Below are 17,421 nucleotides of genomic sequence, written 5' to 3' on the forward strand. Positions count from 1 at the left end.
GGAAAAAGTATTCCGTACAACACCAAAAATCACAATCGCGTAGTTGGGGCCTTCAACCAAAACCCGAACGCCTCCGTTCGGGGATGTGGCTAAGAAGCTGCACCTAAGTCGAAGTTTTGTCCAGAAGGCCAAAACTAAGGCTTGACTTCGAACGTTCAAGGTACAAAAGGCTCCCAATCGTGACGAGAAGCAGAACAAGTCTGCCAAAACCCGTGCCAGGAAGTGAGGTACATGCTGACGAAAGTTGAATGCTGCATCATAGACGACGAAACATATTGAAAGCCGTCTTCAAACAGATCCCCGCAACCTGTTTTTCACGGCCAAGGATAAGTTCAACTCCGGAGCATGTCCGCACCTAGAAGATGTCCAAATTTGCGAATAAATTCCTAGTTTGGCAAGCCATCTGCAAGTGCGGGGAAGCGGAGTGCACCTTTCGTGACCCAGGACACGATAAACGGTGTACATGAAAAAGTTACTCCAGAAGCGGCTGCTTCCTTTCCTGAAGGCCCACAACGTCCCAACAATCTTCTGGCCGGATTTGGCCTCATGCCACTACTCCAAGGACGTGCTGAAGTGGTGTGCGGATAATAAGGTCAATTTCGTTCCGAAAATGTTCAACCCTTTCGACATTCCGGAGCTCCGCCCCATTGAGCGATTATGAAGCAGCACCTTCTTAAACGACCTCAGGTAGTGAACACAGTCGAGGAACTGAAGAAAGTATGGGTTTACATGTATGTATGTATGTATGGTTCCCCCATCGGTAGCAAGGTCCTGCCTATGGCTGTGGTGGCTTGGCCTTCGAATTACTTCTAGGGCTTCCACGGTCCGATGGTTCGTCGAAGGAAGGCATCCAACCCTCAGAAACCTGCAATGGCCGGCTACCCGTGCCGCTTGCAATAATTTCTTTGGGTTATCCCCAGATGCATTCCTTCTAAAAATATATGTTTATTTTATCTGCAAAATAAGGAATAATAAAATCAACGAAAAATGACAATATAAATCATGAGTATATAGTAAAAAAATGATAATAATAATAAACAGAATGAAAATATGATTATTATAATGTCAGTTTTAAAGGATACTATTACGAAGTTGAGTACCTCAGCTCTGCTAACCGTGCAGCGAAGAAACTAGTTAACACTTGTAATCGAAAATTTACACATACTCTACACATAATTATTATTTGGAAAAATTGAATTCAAAGACCAATAAACTTTCAGTTCACAGTGATAACATTTCAACAAATTGGCAACGCTGAATTCGTTTCTATTGCTGCTTCTGCTACTCGCCACTGTAGATTAACAGGCGCTTCTCGCAAGTCTTTTAAGATGTACATGTAGAGAAAAAAATGAAATGGAACGAGCTCACCGAATTTCTTTCCAATATGGCACTTGCTATCAACGCCTGGAAATTGAAATCGAGCTTTTCTTCTTCCTGCGACGAACCGGTCCCGCGAAAGAACATTCACAAAGTTCCACTAATGCCAATTTGTTTGCCCTTTGCACTTATTCAGCACTTTCGGAATCATTTCTTTAAACCCCATCAAACAACACTTCAATCCGAAAAAAACACACGACAAACGATGCCATCTTGAACTGAGCAAGCGACGAAATTCAACCGACGAACGCAACACCATTTTTTGATTTTTTATTCTGACACGCAATTTATTTTCTCACTAAAATAGAGTGCACACAATTTTGGCATTTCGTATAATTTTCTTTCATGCGTAACTCATTTGAAAAACATAGCTGCTAAAAATTTTGATTAAAGCTCACAAGTAGCCATTTTTCTTTTCAGTATTTTTTCTATTCCAATGCAACTGAGAGAGCACAAGCGACCGAATCAGCATGACACGTATGAGGAAAGTAAGACACGTCTGCATAGGACGAGCGCGCGCGACGGACTCAGTGCTGAAGAAAGTATGGGTTTACATGCACAAAAAAACGGTTGATTCACAGGTTGTTCAGAATCTTATGGCCGGGGTTAAGGCCAAGGTGCGGGCATTTGCGTATTGACTGTAAATAAAATACGAGTAAAACGGCAAAATGAAGTTCAATAGTTATTTTTCAATCCCTAAAAATCTGATGGCAATCGGATGAGAACTCGAATTTTGTGTTTATCAAATTTGTGTGTAGCAATTTCATCTTGAAAGGACACCCTTCAATTGTACCATTATATTTACGGTTAGAGCAACTTAAACGGCACTGGCGTAAATTTTGGTTTAAGATATAATTTTAAAATGAATACCCTTTACCCTTGAATATAATAAACTCAGTTTATTAGAAAAAATGAATTAGTTTTGGATGTAACAGTTAGATTGTTGGAAAATGCATTTAACAAATATTTTTTTGACAGTGCCGTCATTTTAATTATTTTACCAGGATTTCATTTTTTTTGTCCAAGTTATTGTTGACGTTTACAAAGAAAATGTTTATCCCAAAGTCAAAGGAAAAAATCTAAAAATTTATGTTTATATTTATATTATTAATTTTAATTTATAAAATAAGTTATGAGTATTCGAACGTACCAAATAGATTGGTGAACATGCTTATTGAAGAAATTGAACGGTTTTTTTATGGATCATGTCAGTGTAGTCAATATTAAAACCATAAAATTTCATTATGATAAATTGTTCGTTTAGATAAAATTGTTACTACATTTGACATAAATTGACCCTTTCATTATTTTTTTTAATTTTTTTCTGGGTTTACTGTTGATTTGCGTTTAATACACTTGGTTGTTTTTGTTATTATCCCTTTCTTATTCATATACGGTATGAACTCACAGATGATAAACTCGAGAATGGCTAACTGAACTCGAGGGAAATGAAACTATTTCTTTAATGATTCTAAATCAAGTATAGTGTGACACAGATTTTTTATACTTGATATGGTTTTTATTTACATCTTTTCCTACACCCAAAATTCAGCCTCTGTGCCAATGGCGTGTAGTCAATTACATAGCATCATTGGTACAAGAAGATAACGCGATCGGTGCTGATTCGATTTGCTCCCACCGGCATTAACCTCCCAAGTTAACCGAATTGCGTATGTCTGAAAGAAACAAAATAAAAACGCTTTCACGTCCCTCCCTATCGCATCACAAGACGAAGAAGGACGGAAATAAATACCGGCCAACACCAGGCAGCCAGCGAACCGAGCACTGTGCGTGTGAATGTAGCAAAAGCAACAACAAAAACATCCTTCTAATTCAATCCCTTCAATCGACCGGCAAACAACCACGGCCGATTACCTTTGCAACTAATCTTATTAAAGCAGCACGAAGAGCCAACTACACAACAATTGGTGTTTTCTTCGATTTTTCAAATGCGTTCAACACCGTAAATATTGAAAAACTGTACAGCTTAATGTTGAGTAATGGTTTTAAAAAAGACACATGCACATGGATATACAATTTCCTGAATAACCGTAAAACTTTGGTTTTCACACAAGAAGGACCTGTGAGCCAAACAATTTGCACCGGAGTACCACAAGGAGACGTAATGTCACCTGTTCTTTTTAACATCTACACTGCCTCTTTACACAATACAAACTTAGACCCAGATATCACAACTCTACAATTTGCTGATGATTTTTTCAAAATCGTTAAGGCAAAATCTTTAGAAACAGCTGTGAGAAAGATGCAAAATGAAATAAACCATTTTACGACAATAGCCTCTGAGTTGGGATTACGTTTGAATAGTTCAAAAACTAAGGCAATGCTATTCAAAGACTGTGATAAACAACTCGGCTTGACAATGGAAGGGGAGACCCTGGAAACAGTAAAGAGCTATAAATACTTAGGAATAACACTCGATCAGACGCTTAAATACGGAATACACATTAAAACTCTTAAACAAAACGTATTGACCAAACAAAACATGTTAAAAATTATAAGCGGAATCAAATTCGGTGGCACTCCAAAAGTGATGATGTTATATCATAAAGCCTTATATGGTAACTATCTTAACTACGGAGCTATTATTTATGGCGGAACACCCAAGAAGTACTGTGACATGCTTGAAATAACAAACAGACAATGTATCGCTACAGGATGTACAAAAACCACACCTGTAAACACCTTAGCAGCAATAGCTGGAGAAGAACCACTCAACATTAAACGAGATTATTTAGCTAAAAAACGTATTGCCCTACACATCCAACGAAATGATTTGATAGCCCAACAATTACATTCTTTAGACTTGTCAAATATACAAAACGACGCAAAATATACCTTTATAGAAAGAACATATATAAAAAATATACAAGAATTCCAAACAATATACACAGAAACAAAACCTCAAATTGCTTTAAAAGTGGAAATAGAAGATCAAATGATAGGATCAATGATGAGAAAGAAAGAAACATCTCCGACCGTACTAAAAACACTTGCCATAGAGATGATTAATAACCATTATGGTCACCGTGATCATTGGTATACTGATGCCTCCAAAAGTATGAACAAATGTGGCATTGGAATTTACGACGCTTCTTCGGATACGAAGATAAGTATTGCTTTAGTTAACAGTGTTAACATTGCAACAGCCGAGCTATTAGCTATAAGAGTAGCACTAGAACATATAGACACAACCAGAGGAGTTGCTGTTATTTTCACCGACTCCCAAGCGGCCTGTAAAATTATTAAAAAAGACATAAAGAACAAAAAGTTTGACCAAATTACCCACGATATATGTACGATGGCTACAACTAAGAATGTGAAGATCCAATGGATTCCCTCACACGTAGGAATTGCCGGAAACGAAAATGCGGATATCTTAGCAAAACAAGGACTAGATGGACCAATACTACTACAAAACAAATTACGATTAGAAGACGCATACAACAGATTCAAACTAGAGTCTTTGGAATCCACAAATCTATGGTACAAAAACATGGTACAACACGACAGAAAAGGAATGAAATTCTACGAATTTCAGTCGAACTTCTCCAATAAACCCTGGTACTGGAATACCGACTTCGCCAATATTCAAACTCGAACTTTGAATAGATTACTCAGCGGACACGATTATTCACCATATTATTTGGGAATCATGAGAATTCGAGACACAAAATTATGCGAACTATGTAATGAAAACTTTACCACTGAACATGCACTACTAAAATGCATTCAATTCAACCATATTCGAAACCATTATGATTGGAATCGATATTCCAATCTGCTCGAAATGATCCAAGATTTTAATGAAGAAAAATTGAGAGAAATTCTCAATTTTCTCGAAAAAGCACGAATGAAAATCTAAGTAGCACAGAAAGGAAATGGAAAACAAATGAAAAAAAAAGGAACATCCCTATTTTAACAAAATGCACACGAATGACAACGTTTTCGTAAAAGTGGTGATATAGAGTACCAAACTCTCGGCCATCAACTCAAATTCATACATACATACATACAACCACGGCCGAGCTGTGCGTGTGTATGCAGTAAAAGCAACAACAAAAAAAAACATTCCTTCAATTCAATTCGCCGGCAAACAACCACGGCTAAGCTGTGCGTGTGTATGTAGCAAAAGCAACAAGAATATATTCCTTCAATTAACCGGCAAACAAGCACCGGCCAAGCTGCCCGGCTTTAGCAGCTGTGTATATGTAGCGTGAGTATGTAATAGCAGGCAGTAAGCAAAGCACAGTTCTCATTCAATGGGTTTCCCGTTTCCTCCACTCCCGTTCCCTTTCCCGTTTCCATCGCAAGACAAATGAATACCTAGAAAGGTGGCCAAACGCCGGGAAGCCACTGTCGTGCGTTTCTTCTGTGATTGATCGGTGGCAGAATGCCTATGACAAATATCCCTCTTCTTGCATGAAGTTCAAATAGTACACTGGTTAAGATGTCGGTCTGGCAAGATCATATAGTTAGTGATTCGAGTTCGATTCTCCCTACGGGCGCTGTGGTTTATATTTTTATTTTCTTGTTTCTGGGATGAATTATCTAATAGGAACGAAATCCCATAAAATGTTTTTCTTGTTTTGCTTGAATGTAGTGGTCATGCATCATTTTAGTTGGGAGCCGAGTCCTTATGCCAGTTACGGTTTTTCAAACATATCATCTTCGGCACAGTGCACATTTCAGCGCATTATCGGCACAGAGATGTGCTAAATAGGCATTGGATTTTTGCAACCTCTTCTATGGGTGTAATTTTTATTACGTAAAGGCTAGTTGAAGCGAGAAAAAAACATGGAAAAAAGAAACAATTTTGACACCCAATGTTTCCCAAACATATGTGAAAACAATCATCATTGGCTAAAATTTTCTCACCGTGAACTCCAAACGTCAAAATCGGTCGGTTGTATTTTTTAAAAACCTATTCCAAATTTGCATGAATTTGCAAATGCAAAGGCGTATAACGCTTGGGAATTTTGAAATCGATAACTGTGCTAAAACAGCAACATCGACAACCAGTGCCAGAAGGACTGTTTTAGCGTGGTTCTAAAACCGTGTTTTGCATACACCGTTGGGAACGGCCTTAGGGTTTATATAACCCGATCATTACCTTCTTGATGCGATATCTCAAGAACGATTTAAGCTGACATTTCCTAAAATGAAATGCTAATTCTACACCACCAAGCAAAAAAGGGGAATTAGCCGGTTAGGATCATATACATAGACCCGGATTATTGTTTTGAAAATAAAATTAAAACTACAGAACCGATTTTTTAAAAATGTTAATTTTTTTCAAATTGTCCCAATGTCTGCTATCAGATGCTTATTCAAAATTTCGATAATAATTTTTGTGGTCTTGTGCTATACAATCATTTATAATCGAAAGTGAAATATTTATTTTGAAGAGGGGTGACCAATTTGAGTACCAAGTCATAGAGTTTCAACACATAGAGGTCCAAATGTGAGGGAGGAGTATTGATTTTTGCTTTACGCTTTTCGTTAAGCTAAGCATAACTACTATAAAACTTTAAATTTATTTGGCAACTAATATTATACGCCATCTAAAAAACTACGTAATAGTTCACCAGAAAATTTTACGTATATCAACGTAATAGTATCAGGTAGTATCACTAACAATTTCATCATTTTCGTAAATCCGTTAATTTTTTTTTTAGAAATGAAAGTGTTGATATCTTTTCGAATAATTCCTCTAGAAAGTGATAAATCATAACGGACTTAAATACTCAGTTTTGTGGTTCTTATTTTTTTTTTATAAATTATCCATTCTTAAAACCTAGGCATTTTTTTTACACAGGTACAACTCAAGTTATGATCGAATCACAGTTTCCGTAATATTATCATCATTACAACTGTTTTCCGGTTTTGTGTTCTGAAACTTTTCAATTCCCCTAAAACTAAGCTCCAACCTACCATTCAACAATTAATGCATAAGTCAAAGAAGGTGTACAGATATTTTGATTCGATTTTTTGTGGCAATTTTCAATGGAAATAATAACAAAGGTAGGTAATACTTTTTTACTCCTGCAAAAAAAAAACCTGGGTGTCAATAGAAGATGAGTATGATTAGAGAAAATTCAATCAAAAGACACACCCGCTATCCAAATTCGTATCACAAAGCTAAAAACTACTCCAATTGCCAAATTTCTTGTTCGGTTTGTTCGTTTTTTCCTGACAGTAGGAAACTCTATCACGAGCTAATATTTCTAAGATCTAAACGGTAATCCTAATCAATGAGGAAGTAGTGGATAGGAACGTTCTCCATGAGCTGGTTCGAGATTCCGGAGAATTCGGCTGACAGTTTCTTCTGCAGCTGGGGTTGCAGGGCCCGCAAAACTTCATTTCCGTTTTCCTTCAGGAACAGGTTGGTGGCTTCCGCTGTAAAAAAGAAAAAAATGTTATGCAGCTGTTTTAAGGTCAAATTAAATATAAAATTTTAAATTGTTCTTTGGAATCGGAAGGAATCGTAGTCGAATTTTCAAATTTCATTCCCGATGGCATACTCAAGATTCGGTTGTTGTTGAAGATTTTGGAAACGCTCAATCGGGGCTTCTTGATGGCCAGATTCAGATCCAGAGATTCCACTCGCATATAGGTGCCACCTGGTTTCTCGGTGAAGGAAACACGTCCCTTAACGTCAGCAGAGACTCCGTCTGAAATTGAAGAAAATATTGTTTAAACAATAAAAAATCAAGTCATCAAGAGTTTCATAGGAGAGTTTCTTACCGAAAACGGCATCAAAATCACCGGAACCGCTGGCCGGAATGATGATCAAAACTCCGCTGGAGGTGTACTTGGCATGGATAATCAACTTCGGGATTGTTAACCTGGCTTCGAATGGTTTGTCGCCTTCGACCAATCTTTGTTTATGAAAAACAAAAAAAAATCAAAAATTTAGTGAAAAAACATTCGTAGGTTTTTCAAATTTTGATACTCACTTAATGCTCTTGACCGAGAAGTTGCTGGCGCCGAACACTTCCATGTTCTTGAGGTTGATCCTGTAGCCTTGCGGTCCACCAGTCAGCTGAAGCGATAGTTGATCCATGACGAAAGGTTCCACGCTCGGTAGCTGAAAGGAGGGAAGGGATACATAAAGATACATTATGAAGGAAGGTAGATGCGATAATTAGTGGGTGTCAAATGGAAGTCAACCATAGACTCAGTCAACGTGTAGCACATTGACATAGTACCAACTAAAGGATAATGAGTCAAGCGTGAAGTTTGCGATTGAGTGCTCCAGATAGGCAGTCTGGTTCCTTGACTGATTTAAGCTTATTTTTAAAGTTCCAAAAAGCTTCTAGCTTGATTAATTGAAAAAATAATAACAGATGAAATAGTTTTTGATGAATTCTTCGAGTCCTTCAGGAAAAATGTATTTTTGAATTGCGACAATGACTACCGACATATCCGATGTTTGATATTGATATCCGATGTTTGACTCTAGAGTAACGTGTTCGACTGACTCTTGACTTTTGACTTCCGATTCTCGACTTTTGACTCCCAACTCTAAACTTTCGACTACCGTTCCTCGACTCTCAACTTTCGACTTTTAACTTTCGACTCTCAACTCTTGATCATCGACTCTATACTCTTGACTAGCAACTCTCGACTTTAGATTTACAACAGACGACTCTCGACTTTCAACTCTAGACTTTCTATTGTCAGTTCTTGACTCATGACTTTTGAATATCGAATCTCGACTCTGTACTGTTGATTTATGAATCTTGATTCTCGTCTCAACATCCCAGATTCCCTGATCTTGAATTTCGATCATCGACTTCTGATTTTAGACATTTGACTTTCGACCTACGACTTTAGATATCTCATTTTGCATACTCAGCATTCGACTTTCGTCTTTCAAATTTCGGGTTTCGACTTTCTGCTTTGTCGACTTTCGATTTTTTACTTTCGACTATCGACTTTCAACTTTATACTGATACAAACTGTATATTGGTTTCGTTCCTTTATTCCAACACTTTTGGCGAAATAATATTTTCAGGATACTCATTTTTTTTTTAATGTTTTTATAAATCAGTTACATATCTTTATTAAAATGCAACAAAACGCATATCAAATCAACGCATTGTAAATAACATTTCTACACTCTGGAATATGATTGTTTTGCATAACAAGATGTTAGGGGAGAGTGGGGATACTTGATCCCCTTTTCTTATTTTCACCATATCTTTTTGGAAAAATTAAGCAACTCGCCGTCTTTGATATTTTTAGACAGCTTGTAACTTCAAATTTCTATGCTCCAAAAGTTAGAATGATACTTGAACCCGTTGATGAACTAGAAGCATTTTCGTGGGAGTAAAAAAATTGCGATTTTTCTGACTTGATCCCCTATTGATGGAGACTTGATCTTTTACTCAGGAAGCCCTGATCCTTGTATAAAAATCAAACAAAACACCAAGACATAATGTTAATTGACTATTTTAGTCATGTTTGTTCGCATTTCACAATTTATAGCAGAGATAAGAAGAAAATTTTATAACTTTGTCTCAACGCTAAAAACATTGCATACTTAAAGGCGCTATTTTTTTTCATAAAGAGAAAATTAATTATTTTTGCTCTTTTCTTCAGACAATTGTTTGATAAATGTTAGTTTTTGGATAAATATTAGTAATTTCGTAATCAGCAATCAGAACGATCAATTCAGAAGTAGAATATGCCATTTGGAAGGGGGATCAATTGTACCCAACTCTAGGGGATCAATTGTACCCATAATCAACATTTTAGAAAACTTTTTCTGAAAAAAGTTGAGAGTTATCCATTGCTTTGAAAATATGGCATTATGAAGTTCATTTTACGCTCGAACGATTGATACATTGGAACAAATATTTTTTTCATAATTTTCCCATGTAAGGAACATTTTAAAATGATGAAAAATGATCTTCAAGTTATATTTTGGGAAAATTTTCAAACAAAGTTCAATTACTCAAACATTTATTTTGTTAAATTTTTTTAAACTACATGCATTGTTATTTTGCTCATTTTGGCACATTTTTCTTGAACATTTGATCTTTGTAAGACATTCCAGTTTAGAGATATAGCTAAGGAATCAAGTATCCCCAGGGATCAAGTATCCTCATTCTCCCCTAATGTTTAATTTTCTTCCCTCCATACATATCTTTTAAGACTTTTGAGTATATTTTAAATGATGTTTACCCTTAAGAGTATGCCGCAACCTAATGTTTTTACAATATATAAGCTTAAGAGACAGGAAGGAAGTAAAATTTAGTTCGAAAAAAAACCGAAAATTATTTCAATTGGTCCATAAGGCATTCTGGCTTTTATGACATTCCCTTTTTCAAACTATAGATTTTGTTACGTTTTCTTAAATTTTTGTTTAAAACAAAATTTTGTTTCAAGTTACCTCTTTCTCTGGGTGAAGGCAAGAGCACATGTTTCGATTAGTTAAAATTTAATGAAGAAACAAATATTTTTTCGAATAGTGTTCAAGTTATAGTGCTTATACCCATGGCCGGGTTAAGCCCAGGGCAATTTTTCTCGGAGCCCCTATGAATAATTTTGTATATGCCGTTCCAGGAAACATAATATTTTAAACATATAATTGAACTGAAAATGAGTTCATTACATCGCCAGATTATCCGGTTTTATACGGGCATGTTCAAATATTCAATTTTAACTCGCAATTACTTGCAATACCAAATAAAAAAATTATGTTGAGTTATTATAATTTTTTATTTTTGTGTAAAACGGAAATCTGGTAAGCTAAGTCTTAGTATATTGCATTGAAATAACAATTGTGACTGGTGTCTTCAAACAATAATTGCTAATACATCACGTGCAAATATTGCATAGTTTATCTTTCTTAGAAATCTGTTCAAAGCTGTTCAATGCAAAATAATTCAATAACTCAATCATCACCCAACATTCTCAAATTTTGAAAGCATCAAACGTTGAAATGTATAAAAAAAGATTAGAAAGACCGAAAGAAGAATAAATGTTTACGTCAAGACAATTGAGAAACAACATTAAGGTCTTAGACTAGATTTAAAAATTAAAAAAAAAATAACAGAAAAACAATTCAAATTTCATTGAAATACAGATATAAGAGTTTAAGAGCAAAATTCAAAACCAAAAATCGTGCTTCATTTAGAACCGAAATTCAGTGCTTCAAGTAAAATCATATTTTCAAATTTGAGAATCAGATAACAAATTGATTTCTTATTCAAAATTGAAAAACAGATTTGCAATCAGAGCAAAAGCAGAAATTGCAAAGCTCATACCCAAATGTTGAATTTCAATTTCATATCTTTTAAAAACAAAAAAAAATCGTATTCATGTTCTATGTGTTTAAAATTAAAAAAAAAATTATGCAGATTTGTTAACAATTTTGTATGAAAATTTATTTTCTTGTCAAATCAAATATAAATTAACGAAAAACTTTTTTTAAATAGTTATCCTGATTGTGACAAAATTTTCAAAACACAAAATCATTATTCTGGAAGAAGATATGGTTAAATCTTATTTATGTTTAGAGAATCACTTAATAAAATTCGCAGTTCAACTATGAGTGTGTTTTCAGGATCATAAATAATTAGAGATTGGTCAACTAGAAAATAATATGCTGATTTCCGATTTTTTACCTACTCAAAGAATAATTTGAAAATAAAAGTACATCAGAAAAAAATAATATAAAACTTGGGTTAAATTAGTTGGAAAAGTTTCATTAAGAATTTCAAATCACAAATTGAAATTGGAACGGAAAGTCAATTTAGGATTTCAGATTTGTCTACAGTAGTTTTTTAAATGTTCTATTTTTCAAAATTAATTGCATATTGGGAAAAGGGTGTAGAGTGTTTAATTCTTCGCGGATTTCAATAATGATCGCAATGTTAACAATTATTTTACATTATTCATACTAATACTTATGCTTATGAAGTGAGCATTCCAGATTTTCTGGTTTTATTATTATATCAGCTCCCGTTATTTTAGCTGTCGTAATAATCGTAATTTTTTTTGAATGGGAGAAATATGTCAAATAAAAAAAAAAGATCGATTAGCTATTGACTAATTTTTTTTTTAATTTAATTTAAGAAGAAAGTGATGCATTATGTATTGTAGGCATCCCAGATTTCGCAGATTTATTTGAACATAAATGGATTTTCATAGTAATGTAGACTGGACAAGTAAAGCAAACTATGTTCTGGCTCAAAGAAAATACGCAAATTGGTCATTATATTGTTTAGCTTTATTTATCTAATTTTTTTTTGGTAGTTTTAAAAATGATTCGAAAGTTGTTGAAAAGTTTCGATTAAAAATGGAAATTCGAGGTGTTTGGTGTTGGATTCTGTTTGATTTGTTCGAATTTCGTGTAAATAAAATCTAAATAAAATGCCCCCTTGAGCCGGGAGCCCATGGAAATCACCTCCATCGCCCCCTTTAAATCTGGTTTGATTTTACCACAGAGGAACAGATGTGCTACAGTTAAGCCTTGAAACGTGTGTAAAGGCCTAACGACCATTTTGAATCTATTTTATACTTTTTGAGCCACAAGATGTCTTCAAGGATACCGGAGAGAACTGTCAAAAGAAATTCAGTACTAACTCAAACACAAACAAAACAAAAGCAAACTCAAAAATCTTGTCAGTTTTGGTCCCGTTCAAAACTGACTAGATTGATGAGGTAATTTTTTTTGTGTAATAATTAGTACTTAAAGAGTTTCCATAAAATAACTGATGAAGTTTCGAAACACATTTTTGATAATCATTTGCTGAATATTAATCAAAAATTTGTTCGCTATAGGGCTTTTGCACAGTGCATTGATATAAGCGAGCCGATGGGCAAACAAAAGTGACAGCTCCATGTTAAAAGCAAGTTCACTGGTATTGGGAAAAAGTGGTAGAAATAAGGTGGTAGAAGAAAGATCTTAAAAACATTTTTGCATGGTAAAATTTTCAAAATGTCAAAATTTCTACCACTCTTCCCAACACCAGTGAACTTGCTCTAAATGAATACAAATTCAAGGTTTTTTGAAACACGAGGTTCTTCGATTTTCACACTAAGTAGGCGAGGAATGAGCGGGGCTCTCACGGAGTTTGTTTACAAACATAAAATTATTTCCGTACCAACACGTAAAAAGGATTTATCTCCAAAAGAAAACAAAAACCATTTTCAGTACCTCATGATAGGCTAACATGTGCACTACTTAACGGTAAAATCCTTTTGAGCAAATAATACTCCGTTACATTAAAAACTCCATTTGAGTAAAGGATCTATTAACATTCTAAAACCAGAACTGCCATCACATTGATATACACCCTTCACTCCGGAACAATTTTTCGATACTACTCCGCAAACAAACTCAAAATAATCAATTTGACTCTTTATTCAACATAAAAACATAGTTGCAAATGAATGCAAGCTTCTAACTAAAGCTAAAAATATGAAAATAGCAAAGGGTGTATAAAAAAATTTGACAAAATATTACTTAAGGGGATTTTTTTTTATTATCTGACGGGTTTGCGCCGGGGGTCTTCAGATTTTCCCCAAAATTGAAAATTTGGTTCATTTTTGCGACTTGAAAACACATGTATTTTTTCAGATTTCTAACATTTTTATTTTTTGAGTTAGCTTCGGTTAGATTTTTTTGTAAATAAAAAATAACCATTTTTCAAAGCTACATAACTCTGTTGTTTCTCAACGGAAATTATAAAATAGCACATCAAAATGCATTGAAATTTTATCAGCTTTCCAAATAGAATAGTTGAAAAAAGTTAAATAATGACCTTCAACATGAAAAGTTGTAAATAAACTTTAAATGGCGTCTAAAAGTACCGTCTGCACCACCGAATATTTTGCAAAAAATACCATTTTATAGCTCGATTCATGATGCAAGTTTCATCTGAAGACACCAAAGTGGGCCATTAACACCTTGAAGAGTTATGAAAGAAATAATGACAACAAATCTCTTTTTTTGCATCGAAAACAAACAATGGTGGAACAACTGCACTCACATATGGAGATAGCAAGCCCTTCTAACAACATGGAAACAAAAGAACTTATCAAAGCTGGTAAAAAAAACTATTTTTTCGTCCTTTTCAGACTGCCCCTACTCGCATAACAGTCCCATAAGAATTTTCGTCATTTTAGGTCAACATAAGGCTTCAACATAAAAGACTGAAAAAAGAGGTTTTGTTCTAGAAATTTCGAATAAAAAATATCAATTCGTGGCTGTCCTATATGAAATATACCTGAATAATGTGAAATACCACGGATTTGGTTATTTTTCAATGTTTCTTTCGGCGAAATAGTCTTTGGTTTATTGCTTTGAATCATTTAAACATTTTTTTAACTCACTTGATGTCGAATGATGCACACTAGTTTTCGAAGATAGGTCTGACTTTCTTAGGAATGACTTCCTGAGCGAAAAACTATCGGATGCAATCAAAAATCGTAAAAAGATTCAACTTACAATGTGGAATTAATGATATTTTTTTGCAAAAGTATGTTTCTTTTTCTGACAATTGCATTTAGAAGTTCAAAAATGATCAAATTTAAGTCTTAGAATGTAGCTTGGTGCGAAAAAAATATATTTTGTATGTGACTGTTATGCTAGTAGATTCGAAAAAGGTTTCAAATATGGTCGATTAACAGTCCCATAATGAATAAAAATGGTGCTCTCGACCTTACCAATAACCCAATTTCGAAAATTTCATGTCTAACGATTTATTATGACAACCTAGAAACGATTTTCGTTTATGCTGAAAGTGGTGGTCACAATTTAAAAATATATTCCAAAACAGAAAAAGCTGATTGTCTCGCTTGCTTATTTTTGTATATGGGACTGTTATGAAAGAAGGGGCGGTAGATTGTTGCAGCTTAACTGACTTCATGTTATATCCAAAAATCTAATAACGTATTCGTTTATACCCAGTTTTGCACCAGGTCACAACAAGTTATGCACATTTTACTACATTTTACATCATTTTTAGAAGTTTATGCGCTCAGTTTTGCATCCGTAATTCCCCAGATTTGATTTAAACTGGACGGTGGAACACTGAAGATTCGTTTGTGAGCGATCGAGGTAGCAAAACACTAACGACGAATTATGTTCGTTCTAGTATGGTAAACCTCAAAACTGGGGGAATGTAGAAAACGAATACGGTAAAAGTATCATATTTTCATCATTTTACAGCCTGGGCTGGCCATACTCCCAGCAAACATTTATGAAGGTATAACGCAGGAACAACAGAATTATTCAAACAAATATACTAGATAAAAAGATTGTATTAAACTTACCAAAATAGCATATAGCTACAAAAGTGGAGGCGATATATCTACAATGACAAGATTCCAACGATTCGATTTTCCAACAAAAAGCAGAATAAACAAAAATAAAATATCTTCGACCGAGATTTGAATTCCAGTCCTCTTAGTAAGCAGACCGGTATCTTACCACGATGCCAACTCATCAGTTAATATGGTTAACGCTAAAGCTCTATAGGTGAAATTTTCTCTTTACGAACCGGTCAAAGGAAGAGACCGGAGAGAGTGTCAATTGAAGGACCGCCCATTTATCGTAATTCAGTTCACTCAAATCGTAAATGTCGAATGAGCATATTCCCAACTTTTTGGAGACATATTTACGAATTGACTAAACTGCTATCCGATTAAATTTTTTTTGCGCAAAGCTTGTCGTGAATGAATGATTCAAAATCACTCAATACCAACGTGCTTACGATAGTTATTGAAAATGTCTTAATATTCGATTTGGATTATCATTTCTATTACGATTTCATGTTAGCTGGGACTGAGCTCTTTGATTATTTCTACAACATTTGTGCCACTTTCTCATACTTTTTTGATCAATGGAAAAGGATTTTGGTGTCCAGTGCTTAGCTCCCGATATAAAAACTATGTAAAGCACGTCTATATTTCCTTTTTTAATCACATTTTTGTGATCCCAAACACAGGGACTGAACCTTCTACTATTGGCATTGATTATGCTTCACAATGATCTTTGATCGAAAAATTAATCAGTTATATAGTATATGACCAGGTTGTAAAAGCAACTTTCCCATTATTAGTTATATCACATAAACAATACGATACTCAGAATTTTGGTTAAAATTTAAAGTCAGTTTTGCTGCAAACACTCTACAAAGCACGAAAAAGTAGTGTTTTTTACCTGCTTTGGTAAGTTCTTTTGTTTCCATGTTGTTAGAAGTGCTTGCTTTCTCCATATGTGAGTGCAGTTGTTCCACCATTGTTTGTTTTCGATGCAAAAAAAGAGATTTGTTGTCATTATTTCTTTCATAACTCTTCAAGGTGTTAATGGCCCACTTTGGTGTCTTCAGATGAAAGTTGCATCATGAATCGAGCTATAAAATGGTATTTTTTGCAAAATATTCGGTGGTGCAGACGGTACTTTTAGACGCCATTTAAAGTTTATTTACAACTTTTCATGTTGAAGGTCATTATTTAACTTTTTTCAACTATTCTATTTGGAAAGCTGATAAAATGTCAGTGCATTTCGATGTGCTATTTTATGATTTCCGTTGAGAAACAACAGAGTTATGTAGCTTTGAAAAATGGTTATTTTTTATTTACAAAAAAATCTAACCGAAGCTAACTCAAAAAATAAAAATGTTAGAAATCTGAAAAAATACATTTGTTTTTAAGTCGCAAAAATGAACCAAATTTTCAATTATGGGGAAAATCTGAAGACCCCCGGCGCAAATTGTCAGATAATAAAAAAAAATCCCCTTAAGCTAGGTTCTGTCTATGATAGCGCGTTGTTTTTTTCATGAAAATTTATATTCCTCTATTCTAACTTATAAAGAAGGCTTCAAACAAACTCCATGAGTTCCGCAGTTGCATAGCCTAAATAGCCAAAATGGCTGAATCGGGAATTTGTTATTCGGTAACACCTCCTATATATACACATCTTGTACAAATCTACAAAAGAAAGTTGTTTTTCGAATGATCTATGAGAACTTCCGAAAGTTTTCTCGTGTACTGCATACTCTTAAG

General features: G+C 34.6%; 1 protein-coding gene across 1 annotated transcript in view; it reads right to left on the reverse strand.

Annotated features, from left to right (window-relative positions):
* Positions 1-7,156: 7,156 nt before the first annotated feature.
* The window catches only part of LOC129754762 (uncharacterized), a 53,026-nt gene continuing 42,761 nt past the window's right edge, over positions 7,157-17,421 (reverse strand). Inside the window, exons 3-6 of the mRNA XM_055750985.1 lie at positions 8,355-8,485; positions 8,143-8,276; positions 7,920-8,069; positions 7,157-7,794 (exon numbers count right to left, since the gene is read on the reverse strand). Of these exons, the coding sequence (XP_055606960.1) occupies positions 7,643-7,794; positions 7,920-8,069; positions 8,143-8,276; positions 8,355-8,485 (567 nt within the window). The 3' untranslated portion in view covers positions 7,157-7,642. The remainder of the gene's footprint in view (positions 7,795-7,919; positions 8,070-8,142; positions 8,277-8,354; positions 8,486-17,421) is intronic.

The sequence above is a fragment of the Uranotaenia lowii genome, chromosome 3, assembly GCF_029784155.1.
Source record: "Uranotaenia lowii strain MFRU-FL chromosome 3, ASM2978415v1, whole genome shotgun sequence".
In the NCBI taxonomy this organism is placed as follows: Eukaryota; Metazoa; Arthropoda; class Insecta; order Diptera; family Culicidae; genus Uranotaenia; species Uranotaenia lowii.